The 16,910-nt window shown below is 42.2% G+C and overlaps 1 protein-coding gene across 1 annotated transcript; it reads right to left on the bottom strand.

Annotated features, from left to right (window-relative positions):
• Positions 1 to 38: 38 nt before the first annotated feature.
• LOC144535000 (uncharacterized) lies at positions 39 to 5,026 on the bottom strand. Its single transcript, XM_078277198.1, has 2 exons — positions 4,779 to 5,026; positions 39 to 456 (listed from the first exon to the last, which is right to left on the bottom strand). Exons 1-2 carry the CDS (start codon positions 4,811 to 4,813, stop codon positions 39 to 41), a joined length of 453 nt encoding a protein of 150 aa, XP_078133324.1. The 5' UTR covers positions 4,814 to 5,026.
• Positions 5,027 to 16,910: the final 11,884 nt, after the last annotated feature.

Genomic DNA, 16,910 nt, shown 5'->3' with positions numbered 1-16,910 from the left:
GAGGAAGAGGAGGAGGAGGAGTGAAAGAGGGAGAGGGATCAGAGGAGACAGTTGGCTGGAGAGAAAGCAGGGGAGAAGGAGAGACCGGAGTAGGGGAGAGAGGAGGGGGGAAGAGATGGGGGAGGAGGGTTGAAGGAGAGAGGCGGAGGAACGGAGGGAGGAGGAGGATTAGAGGAGAGGGGGGGAGGAGGTTTGGCGATAGGAGGGAGAGGATGAGGAGGTTTGGAGACAGGAGGGAGAGGGACAGGAAGGGGTGAAGGAGTGGACTCAGGTAGAGGAGGACAAGAGGGGAGCGGGGGGGACTTCACCGCGGCAGGGGGCGGTTTGGGTCGACATGGCCGGACCGGAGGGTTGGAGGATGGCAGGGAGGGTGGAGAAAGCGGAAAAGATGGAGGAATGGAGGCAGGAGAAGGGGTGGATGGAGTGTCAAGTGATCCTGTCAGAGGGCTTGTGTGGCTGTGAAGGGAAAAAAAAGGGTAAAGGTCAGGGATGGCAATAACATTCGGAGGATTTGTTTATATTTTGTCTCTGCTTCAGTTTGCCTCCAGAAACAAGCATCTGGTGACCAGGAGTTGACTCATTCAAAGTGACTGCAGAAGAACGGACGGAAGGTTCACCCTGTGTACTGCATGCAGTGGTACACATGATTTTTTTTCATTACTGTGAATAATAGAAACCGTTGTTAAGAGGACCAGGAGCCATCCATTTGCTTTAATGAATCTGCTGCATTGTTTTGCTTTATGGCTTTTAAACAGAAAGACGGTCTGCTGTTTAGAATCAGAATCAGAAAAGGTTCTATTGCCACAATATAAGTACACTTAAGTGGAATTTGCCTGGGTGAAAGGTGCATACATAAACAAACAAACATATTAAACATTAATATGAAATAAACAATAAATTCAGAAAAACAACTTGACAAGACGCACACAAAATATGCAGTGCCGCTATAAAGTATGTTATGAATAGGGGTGAAACATATCTTATTGGTAGTTTCTTCCTACAGTATGTATCTCGAGAAGCGTTTTGCATCGGCCTCAGTGATGGAGATGCACATCCCTACTGCCTGTTCCTTACCTTTCGAGTGCGATGGAAGGAGTGTTTTTATTACTTAACTGAATGGCTCAGCAGCCTGTGGTTAGTGAAGGCATCGCAACAGTTTTTAGAGGAACACAGGAATCAGATATATCAGGGTATCAGGATATACATATTCTTATCCTTTAACTGGTCAGAATGCATAGCTGCTGGGCTAGTGGCTGTTAGTTCTACAACAACAGTCTAACACAAGGAATGGACATTGTAAGAGGAAGCAGTGTGGTTATGTGGGGATTAGCCCATGAGTAATGACCACAGCATGAGAAAGATGCTACAATAAGGGGAATTTGACAATGATGTCATATTGAGTGTAAAATGCTCCAGAATTTGCTACCTTTTGCTGCAGTAGCAGACACGCTACAACTAGCAATGATGGTTGTGTGACAAAACATACAACACCAATTATTTGATTTCTAAGCCAGTAGCACTTAGAAGCACTTAGCACTGCATTACATATTACAGCATGTTGTTATTACTGTAACTCAATTTAACACCGTGTCAGTTTAGATGCTGTGTTTGCCTTTTAATGAGAAAACAATGTGATCACATGTTAGATTTGTGTGCACATCCAGTGCTGTTCAGACTGCTTACTTCCCCCTTTGTAAGCTTAGGTTAGCTAGCTAACAGAAATAATCAAAATACATTGTTTGCAAGTTCTTGGCAAACTTTGTGTTGCATCACAAGTACAATGATTGCATACGTTGCTTGTGTTCTTTGTGTTTCTGCTCTCTCTGTTTGAACTTACAGCTGAGCCTTGTGTTAAAGCAGGAAAAAAGTCTTTTTACTTGTCACTTTATTGTGACAAATGTGTACACAGTACACACAATACACAGTAAATGTTGACTTTCAAAGTGAAATGACAACCCAGTCTCACGGCAGTTCGTGAAATGGTCACGTTATTTAATGTATTGATTCGTGTACATGGACACGTTTATCTCGTTTTTTCGTGGTGGTCCGCACGTTTTTTAAACTAATGTATTTCAATGGGAAGCATCTTTCGTGATCACAGCACGACTACAGTAGCGAGTAGTATGAAATGCCGAAAATCCGCATAGGGAGGTTGGTTGGGGTGGTGGATGGGTCAAACAACACAGGAGACTCGTGTCCCGCGTGTGACGATTCCTTTCCCCGTTCTTTTCATAAACACAACCGTCCCTTTCCTCGTTCTTCTTTTCATAAACACAACCGTCTCGTTGTTGTCCCGCGTCCCCCAAAGACCGCGGCCGTCTCCCGCGTGTGACCTTTCCTTTCCCCGTTCTTCTTTTCCTAAACCCAACCTCCGTATAGATGCTTCCCATTACGTGCTGACCATTACGTGCTGACCACCACAAAAAAAATTGAGGAAGTCACATGTCTACACAACACCCCCCCAAAAGTCCTGTTTGTGCCACACACGTCACACAACAGGAAAATTGTCGAATAACCATGAGGTCAGCTAAATCTTCTCTGGGATAGCAACATAGTTGTTGGTAAAACACTCATTCTGGAACATTCTGTAATTTACTTTATCTATCTATCAAATGGGACGCAAACCCCGGTCTACTGAGTGAAAGTCCTGTGTGTGTTAGGCTACATTTACATTGCTACATTTTGGTTTCCAAGCAGAGTTTTCAGCCAAAAGCGATCTCCGTGCAAGTGTTTAAGCTCCAGTACAAGAACTAATCTCCGTTTAAACGAACACGCCCAAACCGCATATCTCATCAATATTCTCGAATACTGGGTGTTGGAGCCATTTAGTAGCTTTGCTTTTTTTGTTTTGTTTATATACCACGATGGTAGTCTATATCCACGACGTTCCACTTCCGGGATTGCTCTGGTGCCGCAGGAAATTCCGTCGGATGCATGTCTTTTCGCCGATGTCCATTTCCTTCTGCTTTCTTTGTGTTGGAATTTTAAACTCCGGTGGATTTCTGAGGACTATGGTTAACTGCTCCTCAGATCTCTGCAGGGTAAATCCAGACAGCTAGCTAGACTATCTGTCCAATCTGAGTTTTCTCTTGCACGACTAAAACAACTTTTGAACGTACACGTTCCACCAAAACAAAAGTTCCTTTCCGAGGCTATTTTGAAGCGGCGCTGTGCGGAGCTTAGCGTTGTGCAGAGCTAACCGTTGGATGGTTCACGCCTCACCGTCGTCCATTAATACTTGACAATGGACACCTCGTCGGGCATTAACCCTTACATATTGCTATAGATTGGGTAGTTTATCTACCCAACAGTATATAAAAAAAGGTTAAAGAAGAAGAATGCTACTTATGCATTAATTGATCATTCATAATATACATACCAGGAAATCTTTCTGCATTACTTTTTTTTTTAAAGTATGCTTTAAGTCCATTTAGCAAACGTAAATATGAGTCGTAATAAGCTGCTTACTTGTTTTCTGGGTAATGACGGGTTGCTTCTACTCCACTTTATTTACGGTATTGGGCAGCTTTAGTTGCTATAGTTACTTTCTAGATGAATTACAACATGTGATTGCTATAGATTAATCTACCCAGAAGTATTTAAAAAAGGTAAAGACAATCAAATAAAATGCTACTTACGCATTAATGGATCATTAATAATAATTCAGTAAAGAAGTACATAATTAGTATAACACGCAAAAGAAATCTTACTGCATTACTTTTAAAACTTTTACTTATGTGAAATGTTCAACTGCACTAACGTTACAGCAGAATTTATGTTTTTACAGGTATATCTGGCAACCCGGCCTGGCTGTCAAACAACACACAGGCCAAAACACAAACAGAAATTCCATCACGGAACGGAAATTTCAAAAGGAGAAAATACTGGCATCAGCATTGTTGTCAGAAAAGATAGTATTTCAACTTAGCATGTGTCCTTAATATCTGATGACGCATTGTGGTCATTTGTTTAATTTATTACAGCAATACATTACATATTGGACCTTTAAGTAAGGAATCTGAATACCTCATCCATTCAATACCCCCGACTTTGCCTGACCTAACATGACCTTTTAGGATAATCACATTCCCATGAAATTAAGCAACAAGCAACCCAATCCTGGCACTCGCTTCTATTTTTTTATTTGATAACCTTATTCTTAAAAGGAGAAAATATTACAATGCTCAACAAAGGCAGCAGCCTAAACGAGCTTGTTAACTGACACAAAGTCCAACCAGTAAGACTCAAGTTCAAAGGATCCTAAATCACATCATCACCAAAACAAAGTCTAAAGTTTAAAGTTGGACAAAAGAGTTACATTCAAACTCTTGGCTGTGTAGATTTAAACTCAAACATGCTCACAAATCCTCACAGGCCTTGTAACGGTCTGATCTGCCTTTTTCATAGTCAGTAGCAGCATTCAACCACTTACATTTTCCCACATAAAGTAGGATTAAAAGAAACTCCAAACGTCAGCATTTCTCTAACAAAATGGTGACCACTCTCTTAGTGTAGTGCAGCTCATATATTAAAAAATCTGTTTTGACTAGACACCCTGAAATCAGATCAGGATCTGGTATTTCAAAAACTCTAAGAGGCTATTGACCTAAATATTAGTCGGTGAGTAATCACATCTGTTTTCCCTGCTCTGGCTGTCTAACTTTAAACCCCCAACCACCTCTCCCCTACATGACAGTTACAACACCCTGTCTCGACACTACAGTTCCTGCACTGTATTTTCACACGGCTACATTATGACAGACCCCTCACACACTCACCCTGCGTCCTGGGAGACAACGCTGGCTTCCATCATATTTCTACAGATCGAGTGGTCGACTGCTCTCTGTCAATCTGTCTCTCTCAGCTCCATTGAAAACCCCGCCTATTCTCTGCCCCCCCCTCCCTCCTTTTTTCTTCCCCCTGTTGATCGGAGCAGGCCTGAATAAGGAAAAACTAAAAGGCAACGGGAAAATACGTTTCTCTGTCAGCCCTCCCCTCTATTTCTGCCTCGTACTTCCTGAGCTGATCATTAGGCAGGAAGAGACAAAGCACTTTGGTCAGACTTCCCCTCCTCTCTTTGTCTTTTTTTGGGTCTATGACATACTCTCTTACAACTTCTGTCTTGTGCAACTATGCTTTCGGGTTCTACTGCTGACAGTCCCGTTTAGTGTTGTACCTCTTTTTTTTCCCTTTTTGTTGAGCAGTTGTTAACAAATCAGCCAAATGAATTGATCAGATCGTCTCACATTTGCTCATTTTTTGCATATTCAAACAGGATTACACACACCTTAAAAAAGTTTTATAGAAAATACAGCCCTGCACAAGTTCTGTATATGTGGCTTAAATATTCAGCAGATTCTCTGTGAGGCTCCTCCTTCCATTTCCCCTCCCCTTTCCTTTAAAGATTTCCAGATGCTCCCCCATCCCGTTCAAACTGTGGAATGTACAACTTTGTGTTTCCCGCAAGCTTCACTCTTTTTTTGATCAGCCCCCTCTTTTTTCCTCTTCTCTCCCTGCCTCCTTACACCTCCCCCTTTTTTTACATTCACAATTAAAACACACTGCTTTTAATTGTCTTGTCTTCCCACCTCCTATCATTTATAATCTTTTTTTTAACCTTCTCACTGTTTTTCTGTCTAGATCCACGTCTATCACTCTTGGGAGTTGGACTGATATGTTGGTGTGCAGTCATAGTGTCCATGCACTGTCAGAGGCTTATCTACCCTCAGAATCAGGAGAAAAACACTGACTACTTTGCATACATGAAAATACTCAAAACTGAAGAAACAAATCTGAAGATTGCCACAAAATATAGTTATTCAGAAACTCACATCAGTTCAATTCTAACAGTTTACAAAAGCATGGTGTAATGGTTGCTATCTCCCTTTGGTTACTATACATTTGCATTTATTGTAAAAACTACAGATGCTAAGGTGTGTGTGGACATGTATATGTGGTCAGAGACACCCACAAACACATTCATGCAGCCAAGTGTGGTGACTGTGCAGCTGCTTCCTGTGAAAACATGGGTGTTTGAGTCTGCAAACTTTACTGCAATCAGCTGAATGTGACGGTTAGTTTTGACCATCAGGGAGCAACCACTGGAGGGAGCTATGGTACACGGCATTACACACCATAGCTACAGTAGTGGTAGCCATGGTGCTGTACTATTATAGAACAAAGCCCATTACACACCAGGAAACATGTTCGGTGCTTTTCTAGGCACTGTTGCATCACTGACCATGGCATCACGGGGGAAACTTGGATCATTAAAATATCATAGTGTGGGCACAGTTGTTCACAGAAATGCTCATCTAGACTGCCTCAGAATATAGGTGTAGCTTATAATGGTGCGTGCACAACAGACCCAACCAAAGCCTGACTTAAATAACTAAAGATGTATTAATTGATTTTCTTGGCCACTGGAGGGTAGTGAAACTAACTGAAAACCAGTGGTGGAGTGTAACTAAGTATATTTACTCAAATACTGTATTAAAGTACAAATGTTGAGGTACTTGTACTTTACTTGACTCTTTTCTTGTCATGCCACTTTTTACTTCTACTCCGCTACATTTCAGAGAGAAATATTGTACTTTTTACTCCACTACATTCATCTGACAGCTTTAGTTACTAGTTACTTTACAAATGAAGATTTCTTTCACACAAAACACATAGTTTATAAAATACAATTTTTCATTATAAATTAAACTACCTAACAATATAACAGCCTACAAGTCCAGCTGACATGATTAGAACATTAAACACACAGCTGTTTGGATCCTTTCCAGTTTCTCAAATGGGCAGATTTTTCTCCATTAAGTACTTTCACTTTTAATACTTTAAGTACATTTTCCTGATGATACTTACATACTTTTACTTAGGTGACATTTTCAATGCAGGACTTTTACTTGTAAGAGTATTTTGTACAGTGTGCTATTAGTACTTTTACTTAAGTAAAGGATTGGAATACTTCTACCACCACTGCTGAAAACACAAATGCTGACTGATAGTATCACCTTATTAAGTAGTTTTGATGAAAGATGTATGCAAATATTCATCAGTGCAGCTCTAAAGCTGCATTCATTATTTTTCTTGGCCAAGTAGGTGCGGCAGAACGAACAACACTGTGACCATTATTATCACATTATGAAGTTCTTATTGTGAACGTGTTACCATACAGTTGCCTATTGCCACATCCAGTAGACACAGAGCAACATTAGCATTCATTTGGAGTTTTGTTTGTATCTACCCAATGAATACAAGTCCAATGCTGACTCTTCTTTTAGATCTGTTTTGGTCAGAAAAATATCTGTTGATTTAGCTGGTAACTTATGACCAGATCCAAATGGAATCTGCTAATTTTTGTTTTTTTCTGCAGAATTTAGCAGACTGTTTTCCTGCTTGTTGTGGAGATGTATCAACATTCAGAGTTTTACTTTAGTTTGTTGAATTTGTTTAAAATCTGCGGAAAATTCTGCAGAAAATCTCTGCAGGTTCCGTGTGGCCCTGCTTATAAGGAACATTACACACAGTTTTTGGATTCATTTTTAATATTAAAATATTGATAGTGCAGTTTTAGCGGTACTAAGTAGGACAACATCACCATATTCTTTCAGCCACTTTAGCAGGTTTGCTGATGCATTAGGCCGGCCGGACACACACTGCCTGTGTGGCGTGAGCGTGGCGTTTCTGTTGCATGTCAGTTGCGTGACGGCTGCGTGGATTTTTCTATGTCTTTGCACACCAGAAACGTGTCTGACGCGGCGCTGCTGCTGCTGCTAGCCTTGTCTGTACACATGTATGTTTCCCGTTGATTTATTGCACTCAAGCAGTAGTATACTTCATGTTAAACATAAATATATACTGATTTATACAGCAAAGACAACGTCGGCAGTATTGACGGCAAAATAGGCTACAGAATATTTCGTTCTGTATTGACAGGTGCAATATTTGAAAATCAATAATTATTTATTATTTTTTTAAATTACATTTATATCTGCATTTATGTCAAAACCTAGAGACTTTCAAACATTAACATGTCATTTATTAATATGTATTTGTGTCAAAATGACATATAAACATCTTTTCCTATTCTATTTTGCCTGGAAACGCTTCCAACACGCTTGCGTGTCACGCAGGCAGTGTGCATGCTGTAACCTGTTAACATGGGAGCCGAAATTAAAACGGACACGCCACGCAGCTGACACGCTCATGTGACGCAGCCAGGGTATGGCAGGCCTAACAGTCATCAAAAAATACCTGTATAAAAAGATAAAATGTCCTAAAAAGCTTTATTATCGTTTCCTTATACTGTATAGTTCATGTTCTATATTTCACTAGACATTTCTGTTAGATCGCCACTCTACTTGGCAAGCTCACTGCACTTACTGTGAAAATGTCATTTGTGTTATTTGTGTCAGTTACAGGCCACCATATGCTGTGCCAGAAGCCTACTGTGGTGCTTCTGAATTCATTCCTAGCCAGTACTTTGTCTTTTATCTGCTTTCTGAAGACAGCCACTCTTTTCTGTTTTAGCTAAAATAGACACTGAACATTTGGTTTAGGTGATTTATTTGTTTACCAGGAGCTGGCTGTGGGATTGTCTTTTATTCCTCACTGATGAATAAATGAGGAGCAATGAATGAGTGGAGTCTCTTCATACAGCATGGGGTTGTTGTTTTTTCCTGAAAAGAAAGAAGGAGGTAATAAAACTGAAGCCATATACTGTACCATTCATATACACATATTTAACTAAAATAATTTAACATACAGTACATACTGAAATGGTTTATGTTAAAAACACAACTGAATCCATCTTTCTCAGACTACTGAACACATTTCCCTTCTTACATGCGCTAATGACGTGTATTTTCTAGATCTTTCTTTTTTAGCAGCATATCTACATATTTACACTGAGGACAGGGTGGTGCTCAGATTACAATTAATACAGAAAATGGGGAAATAGATTAAAAGGACATCTAACTGGATGTACACAGTGCTGGTATAAGCCTGACTTTGTGCTGGATGTTAGGAATTCTAGATGGACATCGTAGCTGCATCCGGGGCTTAGCGCCGGCAAAGACGATTGTGATTGGTTTAACGAAATTAAACAAGCCTGAACATTTTTTTTTCTCCACTAGCCTAGAATGATTAGCGGTGTAGCCAGACCATACTCCACAGTGCTGTGGAGATATGTCTGGCAATGCAAGAGGGCCCTATGTTGCACTCGGCGCAGCACAGCGCAAAGCCCGACGCAAGTGTCTTTGTTAGTTTAAGTTTAAAGTTGTCTATTTCCTGTCCAGTCCCCACATCATTTAAATAGCAAATGCACCTGCGCCCATCTTTGCGCCCATGGGCGTGCTGGTCTTACAGGGAGGTGTGTTCAGGTGCATTCTTGGTGTATTGCTATCTTGAGGCAGCGGGAAGTGATCGCGCCATTGACCGACAAAAACCTGGTCTAAAGTCAATAGCGCAGCATTTCATTGTTATTTTAACAGCACATTAGTAAAATGTGCCTAGGATCGTGCACAGCGCGCGCACACTATGCTTGTTACACACACAGGGAAGCGCAGCAGCACACAAACATGCAAAAGATTACAAATAAAAATATTACGGTGCAAATCCTCCATCATAATAGCAATGAGCCAAGGTCCAAACGCACCTGGCTTTTAAAGGGAATAGGAGATGACACACTGATTGGTTTATTGCATGTTACGCCCAAAACACACCTATGAATTAATGAAGACATTAAGTACAACCCTTTTGAACCATGCGCCGGGCACACGGACCCTTCTGCGCCATGCGCTTCACGCCGTGCGCTTAGATCGTTAAAACAGGGCCCTGAGACTGAGGGTTCAAGTTTGGTTAAGTTTTGGCACAAAACAACTTGGTTAGATTTAGAGAAATATTGCAGTTTGGATCATAATAAGAAAGAAATGATTAGAAAAACATTTTGGTTTGGGACAACCCAGAGCTTTTGGCCTGAGATTACATTAAAGTAGTCTATATCCACGACGTTCCACTTCCGGGATTGCTCTGGTGCCGCAGGAAATTATGTCTTTTCACCGTTTCCTTCCGCTTTCTTTGTGTTGGAATTTTAAACTCCGGTGGATTTCTGAGGACTATGGTTAACTGCTCCTCAGATCTCTGCAGGGTAAATCCAGACAGCTAGCTAGACTATCTGTCCAATCTGAGTTTTCTGTTGCACGACTAAAACTACTTTTGAACGTACACACGTTCCACCAAAACAAGTTACTTCCTGAGACTATTTTGCCATTGTGATTGGTTAAAAGAAATGCCAATAAACCACAGCACGTTTTTCTCCCGTCCCAGAATGCTGTGTGGACTAGCCAGACCCTCCTCCGCTGGCTGACAATGCGAGACTAAGCTTAACGTAATGGCTCTAGCATGGTTTTAACATTAAAGCCGTAAGCGCAATTTCTTATTTTACATTAATGTATAGAACTTCTCCCATTACGATGTCCTGGAAGCTTTTTCTTAGCAGCACACAGCCTATATAGTTTCATACCTATGACATTTTATACAAAACATTAAATGCGTTGAAATTACGTCTTCGTGTAGACCATATTTTGCCTACCAGTGCAATAGAAAAACCTGCACAGTAATCAATATTGTCTCTCTTTAAACCTAAAACTAAACAAGTTATCTAAATTATTAAACAACTTTGTGTTTTTCTGACACGTTGATTAGGGGTGGGAATCACCAGAGGCCTCACAATACGATATCATCACAAAAATTATGTCACGATACAATATTATTGCGATTTTAAACATATTGCAATATTCTGGGATATATTGCAAATGTATTACCTTTTCCCAATTTCAAATAATGTCCCCAAAAGGAAACTTAGTCAACTCACAGCTGTTGGTCTGATCAAACACGACATGCTCAGCTGTCAGTGTGGACACAAAAAATCCAGCCACAGATTTTCAGACCAACTCACTGTTTTTCTTTCAGACAATGTATTTTCTACAGTGTTGACTGAGATCTATTTCTCTCTCTGTCTATCCTGTCTGTCTTGCCTCTCCAATGCACACACGCATGCACGCACACACACACGCACACGCGCACACGCACACACGTACAGAGTGAACACAACTTGAGCTCACATAGCAAACAGGCATAATAAAGGGGAGTCTGAGTCATTCTTTGTCTGTCAATCACAAAAAATAACAGTGAAAAGACTGGCCCAATTTAAAGACTGAGGTAGAGCTCCAGAAACCCTTCAGTTTCAGACATTTCTTCTTTTCTTTTTTACAGTTTTCATGGGATTTCCTTGTGTTTGTATCGATTTCCTTTAACTAATTATAATGCACATTGACTCTACAGCCTTTCCGTATTGTGAACTACATGTATCCTGTTTGTTGTGAGAGGTGGACATAACTCTAAGCATTGAGTGAGACTAATGATTAGCATAAAGTTTGTTGCTGGAGTATTTAATTTCTTTTCTTATTTTACATTAAAGGTGCACTATGCGTTCCTGCATGACGTTACTTCTGTTGATGTTCCAAGTAAATTCAAAACAAAACAGAGCACGCTCGCCCCTCCCCCTATGTTTCCGTAACTGTCATGACTAACTGACTGTCACTAACCCCCACCCCCTCCCCCAACCATCTTGTCGGTGATTGGCTGGAGTTGTTTGTTGTATTTTGGTGCACAGCCTGTGCCCCCTAGTGTTTGTTTGACGTTTACGACCCCTGTGTTGTCTCCCGAGACTGGGTGTTCAGGGGGCAGGCAGCTAGCGGATCAAGGAGGTGAGGTGCCTACGATTTGAGACAAAAATGAAATTGAGCTGAAACCATGCAGGAACGCATAGTGCACCTTTAATGTATAGAACTGCTCCCATTACAATGTTCTGGAAGCTTTTTGTTAGAGGCACACAACCTATATAGTTTCATACCTATGACATTTTATATGAAACATTAAATGCACTGAAATTAAGGGTAACAGCTGGAACACACCGGGCGCGTAGGTGTCACATAGCGTAGATTCGGGCCTGATTGTGCGCCTGGCTATTCATACCGGACGCATATTTCAATGCGCCAGTCACAAAGTGATCCTTCTCCTCTCTCTCTCTCTCTCTCTCTCTCTCTCTCTCTCTCTCTCTCTCTCTCTCCAATAGAAAGAGACAGGATGAGTGGGGGAAACGTTGGTAATTGTAGCCTTTATGTGGCTGTGTGTGTGTGTGTGTGTGTGTGTGTGTGTCACTCTCTCTGTCTGTCCGTCAGTCCCTCTCCCCGTGTGCCTGATTGCGTTTCTCGCTGTGAGAAGTCAAGACAGCCAAAATCACCATGAACCTAGGTGTTTTATTTAGAAATGTTTTATTTTTGTAAAGTATCCGGCTGCACTGTGGTCTTTCTGTATGTGTTTACCTGCCTGGCTTGACACATACACTCGCGTCTCACGCAAGGAATAGAGTAGACGCCAAAACGATCGCTGCAGCACGTGAGCCGACACGGACGCTACGCACCCGGTATGAACGCGTTATGATGGAACCCACGCAACTTCTACGCAAGACCCGCCCTTGATAGCATTCAAACACTACTATTGGCCAGGCGTCCATGCTTACGCAAGGTAACATAACACGATTTGTTCAGGTCCTATCCCCTGACCAGACGGCTATCCTAACCTTAACCACTCAAGGTCAATGCCTAACCCCAACCAATTAAGCTGCTTCGTAGCGAGGGACTTGCCTAGACGTTACGTGGGATCCATAATAACATGGTATGAACGGACAGATTGGATAACATGTGCGGCGAAATAAAAATAGCTGCGCTACGCTGCTATACACGCCGCTTACGCGCCCGGTGTGTTTTGATTGTAAGGGTAACTGAAATGAAGTCTTCGTGTAGACCACATTTTGCCTACTAGTGCAATAGAAAAACCTGCCCAGCAATCAATATCATCTCTCTTTAAACCTAAAACTAAACAAGTTATCTAAATTATTAAAGTGTCCATATTATGTGTATGTGTCTCTGGTGCTGTTTTGAGTGAGATAGGGTTTCGGAATGTGTCCTGCCTTCAGTCTCTGGGTGAACTGTGTTATGGTTTTGGTGTTTTGTCTTGTCTTATCCTAGTCTGTTTTCCTGTCATTTTTGTAGCCGATTTTTCTGTCATGTCTTGTTTCCTTCTGTTGTGTGATTATTGGTCTTGTTGTATGTTCTGTTTCCTGTTTTATTTTGATAGTCTGTTCTCTGTCTTGTCTTGTCTAGTGTGTGTGTGTGTGTGTGTGTGTGTGTGTGTGTGTGTCTGTCTGTCTGCCTGTCTGTCTGCCTGTCTGTCTGTTTCTTTCTTTCTTTCTTTCTTTCTTTCTTTCTTTCTTTCTTTCTTTCTTCCGGTCGTGTTGCACCGTGTCAGCTATTCTCTGGACTCCCTTGGTTATTTTTTTGTGTTTTGGTTTTATAAATCCTCAACTTCAACTTTCTCCTGCCTGCCTGCCTGCTCTCTGCCTTTGGGTCCTCAACTTCCTGGAACAACAGAATGATCTGACCAACTGGACCCAGCAGAGAGGCTTCTTTTTTCCCGGTGGGTTCCCAGTTTTTCTTCCTACTGTTTGCTGCTCCAAGCTACCTGGAATATGGATCCTGCATCCTCCGTTACTGATGAGCTCTACGAGGTAATTTGTGACCTAATTGAGCTTAAAACCATGTAGAAGGAAGCTGACCATGATTACCAGAAGGAGGCTATTCTGTCGTTTGCTCGTGTGAAAGTGTCAGAAAAGCCTTGGCTAGAGGACTCTATTCCAGACTGGGTTAAACACCTGTAAACCCCAGCTCATTCCTTTGCTAAGGGTTTGTTTGCTCAGCCCACTAGGACTTTGACTTCCGGATTTTTGTCAGTCACCCAGCCTGCTCCTTTGCCTAGTACTCCTAGCCCTGTCGGTTCGCCCCCTGGAGGAGAGCCAGAGACTGATGACTATTTTTCAATATTTTGCCAAGTGTGCAAGACGGACTGAGGAGGCCAAAGCAGCCAGCCTTCAAGCTGGAAAACCAGGGTCCAGTACGCTTTCTAGCAGCTCCCCTGAACTCCTGTATCAGCTCAGCAGCTGTCTGTTCAGCAGATACCCTCGACTGCAAGCAATCTTTTGAGAGTACTCGCCTAGCCATATTCCCTGGGAACCGTGGAAGCCGGAGACGGGGAAGAAGACAACATGGCTCCCGACGCCATGCCCTGATTCACCCTCTCTTCAGCCCAGAGGCCGCGCTGTTCAGCAGCCTCGAGCCCGTGCTGACCAGTGTTCCAGAGCTGACCAGTGTTACCAGTGTTCCAGAACTGACCAGTGTTACCTGTGTTCATGAGCCCGTGCTGTGCAGCGGCCCAGAGTCCATGCTGTGCAGCAAGCCTGATTCTGAGCTGTTCAGCAGACCTGAGCCCGTGCTGTCCAGTGGTCCCGAGCCCGTGGTGTCCAGTGTTACTGTTCCTGAGTCTACCAGTGTTTCCGAGTCTGAGTTGACCGTTGAACCTCCGCTGACGTGCAGCCTTCCAGAACCTCCGCTGACTTGCAGCCTTCCAGAACCTCCGCTGACGTGCAGCCTTCCAGAGTTCCAGCTCATGTGCAGCCTTCCAGAACTTCCGCTGACTTGCAGCCTTCCAGAGTTCCAGGTGACGTGCAGCCTTCCAGAACCTCCGCTGACGTGCAGCCTTCCAGAACCGCTGCTGACGTGCAGCCTTCCAGAACCGCCGCTGACGTGCAGCCGCCCAGAACCGCCGCTGACGTGCAGCCGCCCAGAACCGCCGCTGACGTGTCATCTGACGTTCTGCAGGTATTCCACGCAAAGTTGGAAGTGTGCCCTTGTTTAGAAGAAGTCTCCTGGCTAATCCTGCCTTGTACTACTGAAGTTACTACTGAAGAAACAGACGGCTAGCTAGATGATGTGATCTTACCTAGCTACTGCGCATGTGCGACTGCCAACAAAGATGTTACAGCAGTGAGAGGTCTTAGCCTAGAAATCTAGACGCACCCTAGTGGCAGCAAATTTAATTTGCAGCCAGGGGGGGCCTAGGCACTCTCCGTTGGCTTGCGAGCTGGAAAAACCAAACTCTGGTCAGGCCAATCACATCGGTCTTCTGGAAGACTTGGAGTTAAGCTTTTCTTTGAGAAAAGAACAAAGAACAGCACTGAAGTCCTTCTTAAAAAAGGAAGATGTGTTCGGAGTTTTGCCGACCGGATACGGCAAAAGTTGAATCTATCAACTAGCTTCGCTACCTTCTTCGTTGTTCTGCCTGGTTGTAGCGCTAGTGGAGGGAATTTGAAAGACAACCGTTTATGCCTCCCTCGGATTGAGCTCCGTCGATGGTGAGTTCCCAGACCCAACATTTTGATGTGGGTCTGGCTTGTCTGGCTTGTCAGGCTAGAGAGGTCTCACCCTGTAGCTAAAACAGAGACCTGAACACAGGGTGAAAAGAGGAGCTGCAGCAATGTGCAGTACAACAAAAAATATGGTGTTTTTTGAAAATTAAACCATGTACACCTATTCTGGTACAACCTCAAAATACAATTATGAACCTGAAAATGGGCATAATATGAGCACTTTAAACAAATTTGTGTTTTTTGTGACACGTTGATGCTGTAACCGCATTTTAGCCGATTTAAAAGAGGGCAAAAAGAGTTGTTAGACTTTCAGACCGAATATCACCCAGTTTTCAACTAGAACTTAACGTTGATATCCGGTTGGTGCTCACTGGGTAAGTTTAAACATTTACCCTCAATGTAATATCAAACCTCAGGAAACTGGAAGAAACATAAACATGAGCTTAGATTGGCCACATTGTCATTGATACCTGATCCAGCAGTTTGAGTCAGTATCGGCCCAATATCCGATATCAGTATCGGCGCATCCCTATTCGGTGGCATTACTAATGTAATGTTGGGGCTCAACAAGTTTGCATACAACAGATTCCCTCAGCTGAGAATTTCAATCGCTCATAGACTGACTATTGACCATAGAGTGACACTATTTCTAAAGGACAGTCCCAACTAAAACACAGTGGCATAATATGTTTTTTTAAATAACTTGACATGTACGCTACATTCTAAAGACAATGTATTTCATACAACATGGGGGGCCTTTTGTCCTATTTTGGATTATACATCTTTTATTCATACTAGAGGGTTTATGTAGTATGGAATTTTTTTTGTTAAGTTTGTTTCTTTGACATTGTTTAATGTCTGAGTCTCTTCCCTGTATAGATTTCTGTCCGTATGTTTAGTTTTTTGTTCTGTTGTGTGTTTTCCACGGGAAAATCAATAAAAATAGGCTATCTACGTAAAGAGATCATTTTTCATAAATGTTTGTTTATGTAGAAACAAAGAATTACTTTCCAAATATACTATGTCCAAATCTTTTTTTGTAACTCTAAAATATTGGTATTGGTATCTGCCTCATTCATCCAGTATTGTTTGGGCTTTCATTTTGGCAGTTCCTATTTCCTACAGTTCCTGATTCAGATGCAGATTGGAAATGTCTAAATGTCGTCTTCTATTGTCGACATGAATACATTTACAGGATTGTGCAGCCTTGGCAGAGGTGTGCAGTCTCTTACTGTATGCTGCTATGTTTCAAGGGATTGCCAAATGATCAATTACTCAATGTGTCAAACAAGGTGGGCAGCGTGGTGACACCTACTTCCTTGTTTTTTTTTTTTGTTTTTTGTTTTTTGCCCAAACATGGTGGCTGCTGTTTAGGCGAACTACTCTGTTCTTCCTTTTCTGTTTATTCTAAACCAAATGGAAACAAAAAAGCATCACTGTCTGTACAACAGAGGATTCCATTCTAGGAGTGTTCGGTACAGCAAATGTATAAGCGAGCTGTTATGTCATTCAGATATATAGGAGCAAAAAAATGTACACTATGATACTGCTAATCGTCATATTATGTAACATTTCTTAC

Source organism: Sander vitreus, chromosome 20 (genome assembly GCF_031162955.1).
Source record: "Sander vitreus isolate 19-12246 chromosome 20, sanVit1, whole genome shotgun sequence".
Classification (NCBI taxonomy): domain Eukaryota; kingdom Metazoa; phylum Chordata; class Actinopteri; order Perciformes; family Percidae; genus Sander; species Sander vitreus.
The sequence above is the reverse complement of the archived record's forward strand: the minus strand, read 5'-3'. Positions and strand labels throughout refer to the sequence as shown.

Bases quoted from the DNA above. Each gene is read 5' to 3' on its own strand.
- LOC144535000 (XM_078277198.1), bottom strand. From the start codon at position 4,813: ATGATGGAAGCCAGCGTTGTCTCCCAGGACGCAGG. The intron at 457-4,778 runs GTGAGTGTGTGA...TTCCCTTCACAG, and splicing joins GTTGTCTCCCAGGACGCAGG to CCACACAAGCCCTCTGACAG.